This window comes from Salvelinus alpinus, chromosome 1 (assembly GCF_045679555.1).
Source record: "Salvelinus alpinus chromosome 1, SLU_Salpinus.1, whole genome shotgun sequence".
NCBI classification, from domain to species: domain Eukaryota; kingdom Metazoa; phylum Chordata; class Actinopteri; order Salmoniformes; family Salmonidae; genus Salvelinus; species Salvelinus alpinus.
This window is the reverse complement of record NC_092086.1, coordinates 84531857-84549305: the sequence shown is the minus strand read 5'-3', so window position 1 is coordinate 84549305 and position 17449 is coordinate 84531857. Positions and strand designations below refer to the sequence as shown.

Sequence of the window (17449 nt, the reverse complement as noted above, 5' to 3'; positions counted from 1 at the left end):
TGTCTGAGATTATTCCATCTAGTTTATATTTGTTCAATTAACAGAATAACTCTAACACTGTAGGGTTATTTAGATTGACAGTAAATTGCTATCAAAAGATGAAAAGATTTAACACATGATCCAAGTAAATAATGGTGCACAAAAAGGAGCCACCTTTGACAATTCCTAAATCATTTTTATTGATAAACATCTACTATATCATACAAGTACACACTTGGGGAGAGTATACAAGTCAGTTACTTCCTCTACACAAGATGACAGTGTTTTCTTTATACTCCTCCAAATGGATCCAAAGTGCAAAACAATTTAAATCATATGGGAGTGGGGAAATACACTTGCTCCAAAGTGATGGGGTTGCGTAATCGTGCTTGAATGTCCCTTATAGACATTTTCTGATTAGTGATGGTTGACATGGGTTTTGAAAAACATACGAGCAGACTTAATACCAGGATAACCAAATCTGCTTGTTATTAAAAACATAAGACCGTAGAAATGGATTGAGCATCTATGGTTAGGGAGTACAGTATATCAGCCACATCTACCAATAATCAAAGTTAAAATACCTATACAAAAAAAAAGATATATAATTATTATTCTTTTATGAACAGCAGTGTTGTCTTCCATCATTTTAAACAGATATGTATTATGACTCACAAAAACAAAAAAAACATTCATGTGCAATTGATGGCATACTCTTCCCTCTGTCAGGATGGTCAGGTAGAATATATGACCACAGGAGCAACAACCCTCCTCTCCTAAGTTTGCAGTGGCTTCAGAGCAATACACCAAAGACCATGTTGCAGCACTCATAGTAATTCAGTAGTGGTTAAGAGTACCTGCCCACCCTCTCCTCCTCTCCTCACCAGAGATCCCCCCCCCCCCCCCCCCCACCCCACACACACACACACACAGCCACCTCCACGCCTCCTCAAACAGATCCCTTCACTCCAAATCCAGTTGAATACTAGTTTGTTTTCGTCGTTGCCCGGCAGGGGTCGCTAAGGAGTCGTCACCATGGCTCCATCTGCTCCTTCAGCCGATTCCTTCCTGCTCGGTTGCTATGACACCTGTTCCACCGGCCTCATCTGCACATCTCCGATCTAGAGGCCGACAAGCAGGGTTACATACACAAACAAACTCAACAAACTGCATGAATATCCTCTATAAAAGAGGTGTTTCAGACTATGCAGGTCAGAACCATTGACAATGTACACTGAGTGCACAAAACATTAGGAACACCTTCCTAATATTGAGTTGCACCCCTTTTGCCCTCAGAACAGCCTGAATTCGTCAGGGCATGAACTCTACAAGGTGTCGAAAGCGTTCCACAGAGATACTGGCCCATGTTGACGTCAATGCTTCCCACAGTTGTGTCAAGTTGGCTGGATGTCCTTTCGGTGGTGGACCATTCTTGATACAGGAAACTGTTTAGCGTGAAACCCAGCATAGTTGCAAATCTTGACACACTCAAACCTGTGCTCCTGGCACCTACTACCATACCCCGCTCAAAGGGACTTAAATCTTTGTCTTGCTCATTCACCCTCTGATTGGCACACACACACAATCCATGTCTCAATTGTCCCAAGGCTTAAAAATCACTCTTTAACCTGTCTCCTCCCCTTCATCTACACTGATTGAAGTGGATTTAACAAGTGACATCAATAAGGGATCATAGCTTTCAACTGGATTCACCTGGTCAGTCTGTCATGGAAAGAGCCAAATGTTTTGTACACTCTGTGTATAGTACCATTGGTCTATCTAAGAGGAGTTAGTCTTGACTTGAGAAAGAGGCAGGATATAAGTAAGCCAAGTATTGACAGAAGCGACAGACAGAGCACTACATTACCTGGACGTGAGGCGGGGTGCCCAGAACGTATGTGACTGCACTGGCTATGTCTTGTGCTTTCAAACACTGCAGTTGAAAAAAATGCTAATTAGTCAATCATTTCTTAATGTATTTGTATTGAGAGAAGAGGTAGGCCCATCTACCCACCCACACACTCCTAGTCTAGCTGCCTTACTTTTATACTCTCATACACAGCAGCTGCTTTCTCTGGATCACTGTTGTGGTGCCGGAAGGCAAACTCAGTCTCCACTATTCCAGGGGATATACACTATGGAAGAGGAAGGCACAAAACATGCTCGTTATTGATGTTTATGTACACATACACAGACAGACACACCACAAGCGTGCATACGTACGTACACACCCACAAAACAATCAACTTTCTATCTAATAATTGTACAAGACAGTTGTCAGATTCACATGAAAAAGAGAATAATAATACTGCTCTTCTCACCGTGGCTCTGATGTGAGTCTTTGCTTCCCGCAGCTCTTGCCGTAGCCCCTCGGTTAGAGCAGTAACAGCATATTTAGTGGCACAGTAGAAGTGTTCATCTGCACTAGGTACCATTCTATGTCCCCCCATACTATAGCAGTAAGCGAGGGAGGGAGAAAAGGAGAGAAAGTGAGAATGGCATGTATGTGATACATCCTCCATCCTGTATCCCTCGGACAACTCTTCTGTCTAAAACCAAGAGTAGAATTGTAGGCCCTCTTTACTGTATCTTCTGAGAGAGTCTTAAATCATATAAAATGTCAGTTATAACAGGCATTTAACAGGCTGAAAAGAAGCTGTAATCTACCTGTTAATATTGATGATGTGGCCATCGTCCACATTCCGCTCTTTCATTGACTGGTAGGCCTCGCGGGTACAAATGGACAGGGCCAGGACATTCACCTATAGGAGAGGTTCTGTCAAAAACTTGCACTTGTATCTGCCTTCACAAACAAAAATATATTCTGTCTAGGTGTGTAAGACTGTAGTTATTGTCCTCCACAGTGTCAATGCCAATGCCCCTTGTGAAATTACACCTCATATCCAAGATGGCGGCGCAGTAGGACGTGTATATCTGTCTTGGTCTTATCCCTTGTAAATAGCCAGTCTTTTTTCGTATATATCTTAATCTCACTTCTATCTATGAACTAAATATACTTTCCTACAACCCGCCTCACCAAATGTGGTACGGATCTGCTATTTTTATTCCTTATAATTGGAACTTCCATCAGGAGCTAGCCAGTAGCTACTAGTGTTTGTTAGCCACGGCTAGCTGTCCTTGCCTTTTTCCCCCGGAATCAGCCAGCCTTAGCTTGGACAATCACCTGCCAGTCTGCACAGCGCGATATCAACCCAGAGCATATCGGACTGCTTCTCTCTACCATATCACCGGATTCCTGCCGCTCTGGATCATTACACTGGATTATTACTCCTAGCTAGCTGCTAGCTAGCTAACTACCTGCAAATGTGGCTACTGTTAGCTAACGCCTCTGTACCGAAGCAAGCACCAGCTAGCCCCATATACCAACTAATTCTAGGGCTACAATGACCTCCTTTTGCCAATTGGCCTGGACCCTTTATTGTCGACACGGAGCCCCGCCAATCCATCACGACTGGACTGCCGACGTGATCGCCCGATGTGGTCTCAACAGGCTATTCTGTTACGATATCGCAGCAGAACCATCTACTAGCCCCAGCCCGTTAGCTTTTTCTGAATGCTGTGTCCCCTACTCGCCCAGCGTAGTAGTGAATACCGTACAGCACCCTGACTCACCTATTGCTACTCTTTTGACCCTATGATCACTCGGCTACACTACTGATGCCCCCTGGACTGTTTCAATAACACGGTACCTCATTTTGTTTACATGTCGGCCCCAGCCTCGAACTCAGGTTCTGTATGTATCTAACTGACCCGCTCTGCCCTTTCTTTGTCATTTACCCGTTGTTGTCTTAGCTCTCCTGATCAACACCTGTGATTGCTTTATGCCTCTCTCTAATGTCAATATGCTTTGGCTACTGCTGTCTTGGCTTGTTTTTATTGCTTTATTTCACTGTAGAGCACACAGTCCCGCTCAAAAATACCTTAGATAGCTCCTTAGTCCCATCTCACACACATGCGGAGACATCACCTACGTTAATTGATGCCTCCAGAGACAAAACCTCTCTCATCATCACGCAACGCATAGGTTTACCTCCACTGAACTCACATCCTACCATACCCTTGTCTGTACATTATGCCTTGAATCTATTCTACCACACCCAGAAATCTGCTCCTTTTATTCTCTGTCCCAACGCACTAGACGACCAGTTCTTATAGCCTTAAGCCGTACCCTTATCCTACTCCTCCTCTGTTCTTCTGGTGATGTAGAGGTTAACCCAGGCCCTTTAGCCCCCAGTTCCACTCCTATTCCCAAGGTGCTATCATTTGTTGACTTCTGTAACCGTAAAAGCTTTGGTTTCATGCATGTTAACATTAGAAGCCTCCTCCCTAAGTTTTCCCCCCACTGCTTTAGCACACTCCGCCAACCCTGATGTCCTAGCCGTGTCTGAATCCTGGCTTAGGAAGTCCACCAAAAATACTGAAATTTCTATCCAACTATAACATTTTACGCCAAGATAGAACTGCCAAAGGGGGTGGAGTTGCAATCTACTGCAGAGACAGCCTGCAGAGTTCTGTCATGCTATCTAGGTCTGTGCCCAAACAGTTTGAGCTTCTACTTTTAAAAATCCAGTGTTAATTTGCTAAATTGTAATTACTCCGCTACTATGGCCTATTTATTGCCTTACCTCCTCACAACATTTGCACACACTGTATATAGATTTCCCTTTTTCTATTGTGTTATTGACTGTACGCTTGTTTATTCCATGTGTAACTCTGTGTTGTTGTTTGTGTCGCACAGCTTTGCTTTATGTTGGCCAGGTCCCAGTTGTAAATGAGAACTTGTTCTCAACTAGCCTACCTGGTTAATTAAAAAAGGTGAAATAAAATAAATAAAATACTTTTAAAAATCCATCTTTCCAGAAATAAGTATCTCACTGTTGCCGCTTGTTACAGACCGCCCTCAGCCCCCAACTGCGCCCTGGACACCATATGTGAATTAATTGCCCCCCTTTAATCTTCAGAGATTGTACTGTTAGGTGACCTAAACTCGGATATGCTTAACACCCCGGCCGTCCTACAATCTAAGCTAGATGTCCTCAATCTCACTCAAATTATCATGGAACCTACCAGGTACAACCCCAAATCTGTAAACTCGGGCACCCCCATAGATATCATCCTGAAAAACCTGCCCGCTAAATACACCTCTGCTGTCTTCAACCAGGATCTTAGCGATCACTGCCTCATTGCCTGCATCCGTAATGGGTCCGCGGTTAAACAATCACCCCTCATCACAGTCAAACACTCCCTAAAACACTTCAGCGAGCAGGCCTTTCTAATCGACCTGGCCCGGGTATCCTGGAAAGATATTGACCTCAGGCAGTTAGGAAAGCAAAGGCTATATTTTTCAAACAGAAATTTGCATCCTGTAGCACAAACTCCAAAAAGTTCTGGGACACTGTAAAGTCCATGGAGAATAAGAGCACCTCCTCCCAGCTGCCCACTGCACTGACGCTAGGAAACACTGTCACCACAGATATATCTACGATAATCGAGAATTTCAATAAGCATTTTTCTATGGCTGGCCATGCTTTCCACCTGGCTACCGCTACCCCGGTCAACAGCTCTGCACCCACAACAGCAACTTGCCCAAGTCTCCCCCATTTCTCCTTCACCCAAATACAGATAGCAGGTGTTCTGAAAGAGCTGCAAATTCTGGACCCCTACAAATCAGCTGGGCTAGACAATCTGGACCCTCTCTTTCTAAAATTATCCGCCGCAATTGTTCCAACCCCTATTACTAGCCTCTTCAACCTCTCATTTCGTCTGAGATCCCCAAAGACTGGAAAGCTGCCGCTCTCATCCCCCTCTTCAAAGGGGCAGACACTCTAGATCCAAACTGTTACAGACCTATATCTATCCTACCCTGCCTTTCTAAGGTCTTCCTAAGCCAAGTTAACAAACAGATCACTGACCATTTCGAATCCCACCGTACCTTCTCCGCTATGCAATCTGGTTCCCGAGCTGGTCATGGGTGCACCTCAGCCACGTGCAAGGTCCTAAACGATATCATAACTGCCATCGACAAAAGACAATACTGTGCAGCCGTATTCATCGACCTGGCCAAGGCTTTCGACTCTGTCAATCACCACATTCTTATCAGCAGACTCGACAGCCTTGGTTTCTCAAATGACTGCCTCGCCTGGTTCACCAACTTCTTCTCAGACAGAGTTCAGAATGTCAAATCAGAGGGCCTGTTGTCCGGACCTCTGGCAGTCTCTATTGGGGTGCCACAGGGTTCAATTCTCAGGCCGACTCTTTTTTCTGTATACATCAATGATGTCGCTCGTGTGGCTGGTGATTCTCTGATCCACCTCTAGCAGACGACACCATTCTGTATACTTCTGGCCCTTCTTTGAACACTGTGTTAACTAACCCCCAGACGAGCTTCAATGCCATACAACTCTCCTTCCATGGCCTCCAACTGCTCTTAAATGCAAGTAAAACTAAATGTATGCTCTTCAACCGATCGCTGCCCGCACCTGCCCGCCCGCCTAGCATCACTACTCTGGACGGTTCTGACTTAGGTATTTGTAGTTGTCCACATATTCTAGGTGTCTGGTTAGACTGTAAACTCTCCTTCCAGACTCATATTAAGCATCTCCAATCCAAAATTAAATCTAGAATCGGCTTCCTATTTCACAACAAAGCATCCTTCACTCATGCGGCCAAACATACGCTCGTAAAACTGACTATCCTTGACTTCGGAGATGTCATTTACAAAATAGCCTCCAACACTCTACTCAGCAAATTGGATGCAGTCTATCATAGTGCCATCCGTTTCGTCACCAAAGCCACATATACAACCCACCACTGCGACCTGTATGCTCTCGTTGGCTGGCCCTCGCTTCATATTCGTCGCCAAACCCACTGGATCCTGGTCATCTATAAGTCTTTGCTAGGTAAATTCCCGCCTTATCTCAGCTCACTGGTCACCATAGCAGCACCCACCGGTAGCACGTGCTCCAGCAGGTATATTTCACTGGTCACCCTCAAAGCCAATTCCTCATTTGGCCGCCTTTCCTCTGCTGCCAATAACTGAATCGAATTGCAAAAATCACTGAAGCTGGAGACTCATATCTCCTTCACTAACTTTAAGCATCAGCTATCAGAGCAGCTTACAGATCATTGCACCTGTACATAGCCCATCTGTAAATAGCCCATCCAACTACCTCATCCCCATAGTTATTTAAAAAAAATGTTTTTGCTCCATTGCACCCCAGTATCTCTATTTGCACATTCATATTCTGCACATCCATCACTCCAGTGTTTATTTGCTAAATTGTAATTATTTTGCCACTATGGCCACTATATTAATTTGCACACACTGTATATAGACTTTTCTATTGTGCTATTGACTGTACGTTTGTTTATTCCATGTGTAACTCTGTGTTGTTGTTTGTCCTGCACTGCTTTGCTTTATCTTGGCCAGGTCGCAGTTGTAAATGAGAACATGTTCTCAACTGGCCTACCTGGTTAAATAAAGGTGAAATACATTAAAAAAAAGAAAAGACAACAGACCAAAAATGACCTCAGATAACATACTGTTTGGTTTCTGGCTGGTCACACAGGTAGAGATCGTGTCATTGTGTGTCACTGTGTCAAATTGTGTCATCTGAACCTGACCGGTCTCCTCCATCATGTGACTTTGAGAGTGACGCCAACGGCGTAACTAAGGAAATAGTGGGAAGTGGCATGGCAAAACAAGGACAGCACACAGATTACACTGTCTAAAAACATACACAGCGTACACATTCATCTTGGCCGCCATGCCAACAGATGGGACAGGCGTTAGAAATGCTCAGCTCCTCTGTAGGGATGGGACTACTTTTTGAGCCGGAGGGCTCAGCCTGAGTGGCTTGAATGGAATGGTCTTGAGTTCGATGAATTCGTGTAAAGAAAAGGCCCAGCATAATAGATGGAGGGAAATAATGCCTGGCTTCTTCTACAAGTGGGCCTCTGTGTAGTAGCACCATGCCAGGCAATGGGACGACTCCTTGTGAGGGGGAGTGTGTGTGTTGGCACTGCATCTAACAGGCCTATCATGTTTAAGTACCCACACACTGGAAGTTTGTGTGGTTGTGGGTTCGTTAAACCCTTTGTACGACGCATCACACCACCGACGCATAACACTGTATTTATTCGCCACGGCAGCATCCTTCCCTCTGCTTATATATATATATATATCCCCTCTGTAAATTGCATATTCCCACTGTAATCAGACTATAGTTTTATGTTACCATTCCAATTTTGTATATTCTGTACGAAGTCTATGTGAACTTGTCTGTATTCAGTTTGTAAAGTGTCTATCACTGGCAGAACCTTCTCACTTGGGCAAATTCCGAAAGTATTCAGACCCCTTCCCTTTTTCCACGTTATAGCCTTATTCTAAAATTCAATTTTTCCCCCATCAAATCTACACACAACCCCCCATACTGAAAAAGCAAAAACAAGTTTAGAAATGTTTGCTAATGTATACAAAAAATATATAATATTAAATATCACATTTACATAAATATTTGGTCCCTTTACTCAGTACTTTGTTGAAGCACCTTTGGCAGCGATTACATCCGAGTCTTTTTGTGTATGACGCTACAAGCTTGGCACACCGGTATTTGGGGAGTTTCTCCAATTCTTCTCTGCAGATCCTCTCAAGCTCTGTCAGGTTGGATGGGGAGCGTCGCTGCACAGATATTTTCAGGTCTCTCCAGAGATGTTCGATCGGGTTCAAGTCCGGGCTCTGGCTGGGCCACTCAAGGATATTCAGACACTTGTCCTGAAGCCACTCCTGCATTCTCTTGGCTGTGTGCTTAGGGTTGTTGTCCTGTTGGAAGGTGAACCTTCGCCCTAGTCTGAGGTCCTGAGTGCTATGGAACAGGTTTTCATACTTTGCTCCATTCATCTTTCCCTTGATCCTGACTAGTCTCCCAGTCCCTGCCGCTGAAAAACACCCAGAGCATGATGCTGCCACCACGATATGCCGTATGGATGGTGCCAGGTTTCCCCCAGAAGTGACGCTTGGCATTCAGGCCAGAGTTCAATCTTGGTTTCATCAGACTAGAGAATCTTGTTTCTCATGGTCTGAGAGTCCTTTAGGTGCCTTTTGGCAAACTCCAAGCGGGCTTTCATGTGCCTTTTACTGAGGAGTGGCTTCCGTCTGGCCACTCTACCATAAAGGCCTGATTGGTGGAGTGCTGCAGAGATGGTTGTCCTTCTGGAAGGTTCTCCCATCTCCACAGAGGAACTCTGGAGCTCTGTCAGAGTGACCATCGGGTTCTTGGTCACCTCCCTGACCAAGGCCCTTCTCCCCTGATTACTCAGTTTGGCCGGGCGGCCAGCTCTAGGAAGAATCTTGGTGGTTCCAAACTTCTTCCATTTAAGAATGATGGAGGCCACTGTGTTCTTGGGGACCTTCACTGCTGCATAAATGTTTTAGTACCCTTCCCCAGATCTGTGCCTCGACACAATCCTGTCTAGGATCTCAAAGGACAATTCCATCAACCTCATGGCTTGGTTTTTGCTGTGGTACCTTAGATAGACAGGTGTGCCTTTCCAAATCATGTCCAATCAATTGAATTTACCACAGGTGGACTCCAAATCATGTTGTAGACGCATCTCAAGGATGTTTTTTTATTTTGAATAAATTTGCTAAAATGTCTAAAAACCTGTTTTTGCATTGTCATTATGGGGTATTGTGTGTAGATTGAAGAGGACTCTTTTATTTAATCAATTTTAGAACAAGGCTGTAACCTATCAAAATGTGGAAAAAGTTAAGGGGTCTGAATACTTTCCAAACGCACGGTACTTGTAAATAAAGATTATTCTGATTCTACAACCAAATGTTTTTCACAGTTATTCTCTATTTAGCTATGGTTGCTACACTCAAGTACAGCAGTTCAGTTGTTGAGTAACAACTGTATGACAGCCCAGCACCCAGTTACAGTGGTTACTACGTTGTTACAGTTGTTGTTGATTGGAAAGACATGCGTGCATAGGCTGTGTGTGTGTGTGTGTGTGTGTGTGTGTGTGTGTGTGTGTGTGTGTGTGAGAAGCCATGTACATTGTGTGTGTGTTGTCCACTCACATCGATCATGTTCCTCCAGCCGTCGGTCTTGCCACTGAGCAGAGGTTCGTTGTGGGCTAGGCCTGCGTTGTTGATACACACATCCACCCCCTGGTGCAGTGTCTTGATGGCAGAGAACATGGACAGGATGTCCTCCTCACAGGACAGGTCACACTTATAGGGGATCAGCGTGCCGCTGTAGCCCGCGCTCTGGCACTCGGCTGCCAGCTTCTACAAACGTCACACAAATAGGGATAAGACTTCGATCACAAATCAGGTAAACATGTGATGTGAGAATTTAAGAAACTCCAGACTATAACATGTGTTGTACTTTCTTGATTGACAATTTCAGAAATTAAAATGATTAGTAATAGGCCTAATACATTTGGTCTGTTACACTGATTTGAGCTGTAATAAGGAAGACACGAGAAAACACCACAAACAAATTAGAGCCCTACCCATTCACCCATACTCTGGGCCGAAAGGAACCACAACCATACAATCAAATCCTGGTATATTCCATAAAAGGAAGATAGCCAGGGAAAACCCAGGCTAGTCAGCAGCAGCCCTCCTATTACAAATTCTTGTCTGAAGTTTATCACCAAAGAACACTTTAATTTTTCAATTATAGAAAGACCATAACATCTGCAATCTTGTTGTTAAGAAATTATTTGTATTCTACCAGTTTCATTTAGGAACACATGTCTGTTTAGACAGTGTCTGGCTAAAGGAAATAAGCAATATGTTAATGACCCTTATTAACCATGATGACCCTTATAAAACTAAAGTGACCCATGACCCTTATTCCTCCACTAAACATGGAGCTATGGAGAGCCACAGTCCCTGTCTCCCAGGTCAGCCTCCCTCAATGCAGGCTTCTAGGATGGAGGGTCTGTCTGTCTGATGCGACTGGACATAGATCTCCCTACAGGGCACAGAACCACCCATCACATGTTGTCCCTGTCTGGACTGCTCTCAGTACAGAACGATAGGGGAGGGATGAGGGAAGAGTGTGTGTGTGTCTAGGGAGGGAGGGAGGGAGGGGGGGGGGGGTTAGTGGCAGGCAGGAATGTTGCCAAGCACTGCATGGCATTCTCAGCCTCTTCCTCTCTCTCTTTTCGAGCCTAAGTGCTGTGACATTTGGGACGAGAGCACTCAGTCTCATGAGGACAGGGCAGGGATGGAGCGACGTGGGGACACGCATGTACACACACACACACACTAATATTCTATATAGCCTAGAGCAGAGATCATCAACTAGATTCAGCCGCGGGCTGATTTTTTTTCTTGAGTGGATGGTCAGGGGACCGGAATATAATTACAAATAATTTGTAGAATGCAAATTGACTGCAAGAAGCACAGACAGATATATTTGACTAAAACAATAATTTCAAACCTTGCTTACATTTGTATACGATCACATATACAGTATCTCTATTATGCATGGGAATACCTTGGAACAGATTTCCAAAATTAAAAATCACCTGGAGCTGATTTGCTGGTGTTTTTACAATCTTTTATGTCCAACAATAAATTATTAAAGTACTACATTTTTTTGCTCCGAAAACTTGGGTGGGGGAAATAAAAATGACCCGCAGGCCAAATTCGGCCCATGGGCCGCTAGTTGGGGAACCCTGGCCTAGAGAGCCAAAGACAGGGATGCAGTGATTTAACTGGGATTATATACAGATAAGGCATTATCTCAACACATAACCCAGGATTTAAAAGGTTTTTGTAAGCTTTGAATAGAACATTGAATAATTTCTCTAGTTTTACAAAGACATGTCACAACAGAGTTAACAAATAGCATCATATGAGGGTGCAGTGCATCCCCTAGGATTTTTACAGTAGCGGTGACAAAGTTAACGGGGGTGCACCCCATGTTTCAGTTTTTTTTTTAACGACTGTGAGAAGTTCACTTCTGGTGACTTTTGAAAAAGGACATTCTATTCCAAAAATAATTACATTTGTATTATGTTGACACCATCTGAAATATAATTTCCCCTTAAATAGCATTATAACCCGTATCTCAACTGACGCTGAATAGCGGCTTTAAATAAATAGGCTGAAGCATGGATTTGTCCATCTGGATTTAACTCACTGATAAACCCCAAAAGACTTAAAATATATATTTGTAGCATTTGAGGCAACTCGTCACTCCAGGGTGGTAAGCCCTGGGGGTAAGCACTGCTTGCCTATATAGCAACCCACAATGCTCTGGTTTCCTCATTCTTCGTCTCTTCACGAGTCTATTTGGTTACTAACACATTAAGCAGTTCAGAAAACTACCTCTTAACTGAACTGCTCCTTTTCAATGTGGGTTACCACTCCACCACGGAGCGTTGAGTGGCTTCCTTTCTATTTTCAGGGATTCGGCTTCACTTTACCGAGTGAAGTTACCTCAGTTAGCAGCACTTTTTGTTGTCGGATAGCTAGAGTATAGCTGTTGTCTGGCCTACACACAATTAGTGCTGTTAGTTACTTCTACTCGTGATCTCTAGCTCTCTGTCGGTTCCCACTGTTCGGAGTTGGCTAGCTGAACTGTCGAGTGTCTTAGCTAGCTAGTGGGCTAACGCCACCTAGCAACCTCTGAGCTAAACCCCTATTCGGTTTGTCTGGAATAACACAAGCGGTGCTGTTTCTTCACCCCATTGTAATATTCATATGTGTAAACATACTGAATTGTAATTGGATGCATTTTACCGCCAAATCTTACTGTGCTATGATTGGTTAAGACCACCCAAATGGTTAGGTCATGGTCAGTTTGATCCTGGTTGACAATACGTGAACATGCCAGTTATAGCTAGCTAATAAAGAGCTACGTTAAGAAATATCCTGTAGTACTGCATTTTATTATTTTGTACAAAGCGTGCAAAACAAGACACCCATCATTGAAGCAACATCCATTTTACATTCCCCTGTAAAAGTTCAAACTAGCAATGCGTTTCTACCTCAAGTTACTTGGTTTAGACACCAAGTCAGCAATTGTTATTTCACACGCTCACTTGGCTAGCTAGCTATCGTCACTCAGGTAGTGATAGCGAGCTAATTAGCTAGCATCCCTGTACACACTACTTTCACAAAACGTGTCATGGGGAGAAGAGAAAAAAAAGTATGTTTTAAAGCTCATTTCCTGCAATTCTACTCATTTTGCCATGGCTTTTATCATGTTCTTATGCGATCTCAGTGACTCAAACAATATAACAAAATCAATGGTGGTTGGTCACATATTTGGGGAATTTTAGATTCTCCCTGACTGTCCAGTTTTTATTTTGGTGATTGTTAGTTCTCAAAGATGATCTTATTGAAAAATACCAGTGGTGTAAAAATACTTTAAAGTACTACATAAGTAGTTTTTTGGGGTATCTGTGGTTTATTTATATTTTTGACTACTTTTACTTTACTACATGCCTAAAGAAAATTTACTTTTTACTCCATACATTTTCCCTGACACCCAAAAGTACTACATTTTTTATGCTTAGCAGGACAGAAACCTGGTCCAATTCAAGCACTAATCAAGAGAAAATCCCTGGTCATTGCTACTGCCTCTTATCTAGCAGACTCACGAAACACGAATGCTTCATTTGTAAATGATGTCTGAGTGTTGGAGCATGCTCCTGGCTATCCGTAAATTTAAAAAAAAGAAAATTGTGCTATCTGGTTGGCTTAATATAAGGAATTTGAAAGGATTTATACTATTACGTTTGATACTTAAGTATATTTTAGCAATTGCATTTATTTTTGATACTTAAGTATATTTTAAACCAAATACTTTTAGACTTTTACTCAAGTATTATTTTACTGGGTGACTTTCACTTGAGTCATTTTCTATGAAGGTATCTTTACTTAAGTATGACAATTGGGTACTTTTTCCACCATTGAAAAATACATATTTTATATCTGGTTTTAGTCGTTTAAGTTTACACTGAAAACTAGGGGTGTAACCCTACAGGTATTCGCGGGGACCTCGGTTCAGTCCGCACTGTGATCCCGAATGAATACAGAAAACAAATATTGAACAAAAATAAAAACACTAGGCCTATAGGCTATGCCTGTGCCTTGAGGAAATATGAGCAAACTTTTTTTCAGGCTAATCCATTAGACTAAACGCACGTTGTAATCAAAATGTAAATCTTAATTGGCGTATTTCAAGCTCTCCTTTTGTGAGGCGCAGCCGTTAACGATTTCTCTACAGTGGTGAGGGAACATGTATAGTTTCCAGTAGATTACAACGGCAATGGACAGAGAAAGTATGTGGACACTTGACACTGCTCAACAAGAATAGCCTATGCAGCTGCCAACACATCAAACATGTTGACACATTTACGCTGACGTCACCCCAGTATTCCAACTACCATACTACTCCGTATTCAAACAGCCCTTCGCAGCTGATCCTGACACGGCCAAAGAAATTACAAGAACGATAGGTATGTTTTTATAGCCGTGGATATGCGCCCATTCTCAATGGTTGAGAAGAATAGGGGTTTCAGCACCTGGTGAAAGTGCTTGAGCCACATTACGAATTGCCTGCTCGCACCCATTTCAGCAAACAGGTAGCACCCGCTCTATATAAGCAAACTAAAGCCTAAGTAAGTAAAATTACCCCAAAACCGCAATACGTACCAAACTGTGAGTTTGGTGAACCGTTACACCTCTACTGAAAACAATTTGCCATACTAATTACATATAAAATAAATAATGAAATCATATTTTTTTGGAGTGCCAGCAACGATTGAAACGTTGCTGCTAAATTAATATGTGGGAAACACTGGGGTGAACTGAATTCCAATTCAATGGCACAAATACAAGCAATTAAATAAAAATCGGGAATCACAGCCTCAGCATCCTAACCAGGGGCTCCCCTCTTTACCCTGCCCTGATCCCCCACCCATAAGAAGTTTTTTTTGTGTGTGTACCTGGGCTGCCTGTAATGGACACCAACTCTTACGGAGGGAGAAGCACAGTGGGCGAGGGTAGTGTGGATGAGGAAGAGGGATGATTGCCAAAAGGAGCAGTGAACTGAAGCACAGCCTTGGCCAGGAGAAAAGAGGGGGTGATGTGAATGAGCAGAGCAGCGGTAGACGATGGGATCAGGGGCTAGGGACAGGAAGTCTCACACAGTGTGTAGTGTGTGTACGTGCATGCAGGCACTTTTTTACAGGCCTGTGTGTAATACCCACACATTGTGCACTGCTGCAGCACTGGGGCATTCTGTGCTAAGGATGCAATGCGACACATAAGTATGCACACCATTGTCCCTTCACACACACATTCATCCATGATAACACCCACACAACATAGAAAATCAGGAGTAATGGACACAAGTCCATTTGAATGATACTATGCAGATAAAAATATAAATTAAATTCCTGATTTACCTGAGGTCATGATAGGACATCTGTAAACAAATGATGCACAAATGTCTGTCTGTGACTGTGTCACTCAACACAAACCCTCTCAGTGGAGTGAGCCGGCAGTACACTGTTGGCAAAATTATTCACAGTGATTTGTGTCTGCCTTCCCTCTGGGCAGGTGAGCAGAACAACTCAATCCCTTCATGACACAGATACACAAAATTACATAATCAACACCATCTCCCTCTAGGGGGCCACATCTATTCTCCTAACAACTTGGATATAGCAGGCTGATCATACATTTTCAGGGCAGTGTGTGGGTTGGTTATTCTATCCTTGAGGGGATCTAAATTAAAAAATTAAAAAAACAGGCAAACAAGAATAATTCTCCCTCGTGGGGACATTTCCCACACCCCATGAGGACAAAGGCTATTTTAAGCTTTGGGGTTAGGGTTAGAGTTAAAATTAGGGTACGGTAAGGGTTTAGGAGTTAGGTTTAGGGCTAGAGTTATGGGTTAAGGAAAAAATTGAAATGTATTTTAGGTCCACACGAGGATAGAAGAACATAACGTCTGTGTGTGTGATTATGACTTCACCTCCATGCACTCACGGACATGATATTAAAACAGTAGGAGGGAAGAACATCATCCTAGTTATGCTTCAGTGTTGTAGATACAGGCTGCATTGCTAAAAACACTAAATGGAGCAAATAGAGTAGGACTACAGGTCAGTTTCATAAAGCACGCACACACACACACACTAGGGTTGTCAAGATAACAGAATTTTGACTACAATATCGATACCAGGTTAAGTATCACAATACTCAATACCATCACGATACTCAATACTAAAACGATACCACAGCAAAAAAATAAGGCGTATTAGCCAAAGTCACAGAATGGCACTTGATCTTTTGAGTTGAATATCATTTTTAAAATGTTTTATATGTATGCATTAATGAATCAATAATACAATCAAATTACATAACGGCAATCATTCATTTGAATGGTATATCTCTAATCTATTGATAAACTGGGTCAATGAAGATGTAGCCTAGGCCTATTCACAGTAAAGGTGAATGCATATTCAAAAGGAGTGTGGATGCATTAAGTTGCTTGTTTTGCCTGATTTCATGGGTTTCCCTTCAATTTGGGACTTATTTTGTTGTACTGATCAACAACAATTACATAGTAGAAGCAATCTCGTCTTTTATAAAAGTGTGCACTGTCGCTAATACCCATGACATCATTCTCACACACACAGTTTGATGCTTGAGCAAAGATGATCTTGACAATGTATAACTTTTTTCATAACAATCAATTTTGAAATCAGCAATATTTTACGATATGGTTTGCATATTATCAAACAAGGTACGAGAATAGTGAACTGAAAGTTAGCCTACAAAGCTGTGAGCTACCAGTATCTCATTGAATTGTAAAGTGTTCTAGCCTGTAAATGGACATTGTTTTGCGAATAGTTTCAACATTTCTACATTCTGTGTTGCATGATTCAAGTGTGTTAACTTCTGTGCAGCGTAAATGGTGATGCAGCTCAGACTCCCTGTGAGTGCAGTGGTTCCTCGGGACAGGCTAAAGCTAGCGATGAGTAAGTGGAGAAGGCACGGTGCTCTCGCGCTATAAGGGGACATCGGCTGTGCTGATAGACAGACTTGATCCTCTCAAACAGCAGATGACATAACACATTTGACAGAAGTACCGAAAGTAACAAACATTCCAGTAACATTGAAAGATTACTGCTTTTATTCAAATATCACGGTTTTCGATTTTGATTATTTAAAAAAATATATTAAATGCATTATGAATAACGACAGTAAAATGATTTTAGAGCTTTAATAAATGGAAATTCCAAAGCCAAAAACAGTGAACATTAAATTGCCAAAATATTCCATTGTCTCTGTTAGGTCAACATTGGTTAGACATCAATAGAAAAATTTGAAATGACTATGAAATAATACAATATTTCAGTTGTGTATATTACTTTGTTTTTATTTGATGAATATTATTTTTAATTCCTT

At 42.6% G+C, this 17449-nt stretch overlaps 1 protein-coding gene across 2 annotated transcripts in view; it reads right to left on the bottom strand.

Annotated features, from left to right (window-relative positions):
* Positions 1–154: 154 nt before the first annotated feature.
* LOC139532125 (dehydrogenase/reductase SDR family member 11) overlaps positions 155–17449 on the bottom strand; it is a 42928-nt gene continuing 25633 nt past the window's right edge. For both annotated transcript variants that reach the window (XM_071329329.1, XM_071329320.1), the window contains exons 2-7: positions 10082–10291; positions 2647–2741; positions 2301–2430; positions 2022–2114; positions 1847–1912; positions 155–1100 (exon numbers count right to left, since the gene is read on the bottom strand). In XM_071329329.1, coding sequence (XP_071185430.1) covers positions 1059–1100; positions 1847–1912; positions 2022–2114; positions 2301–2430; positions 2647–2741; positions 10082–10291 — 636 coding nt within the window. In that variant the 3' untranslated portion in view covers positions 155–1058. The remainder of the gene's footprint in view (positions 1101–1846; positions 1913–2021; positions 2115–2300; positions 2431–2646; positions 2742–10081; positions 10292–17449) is intronic.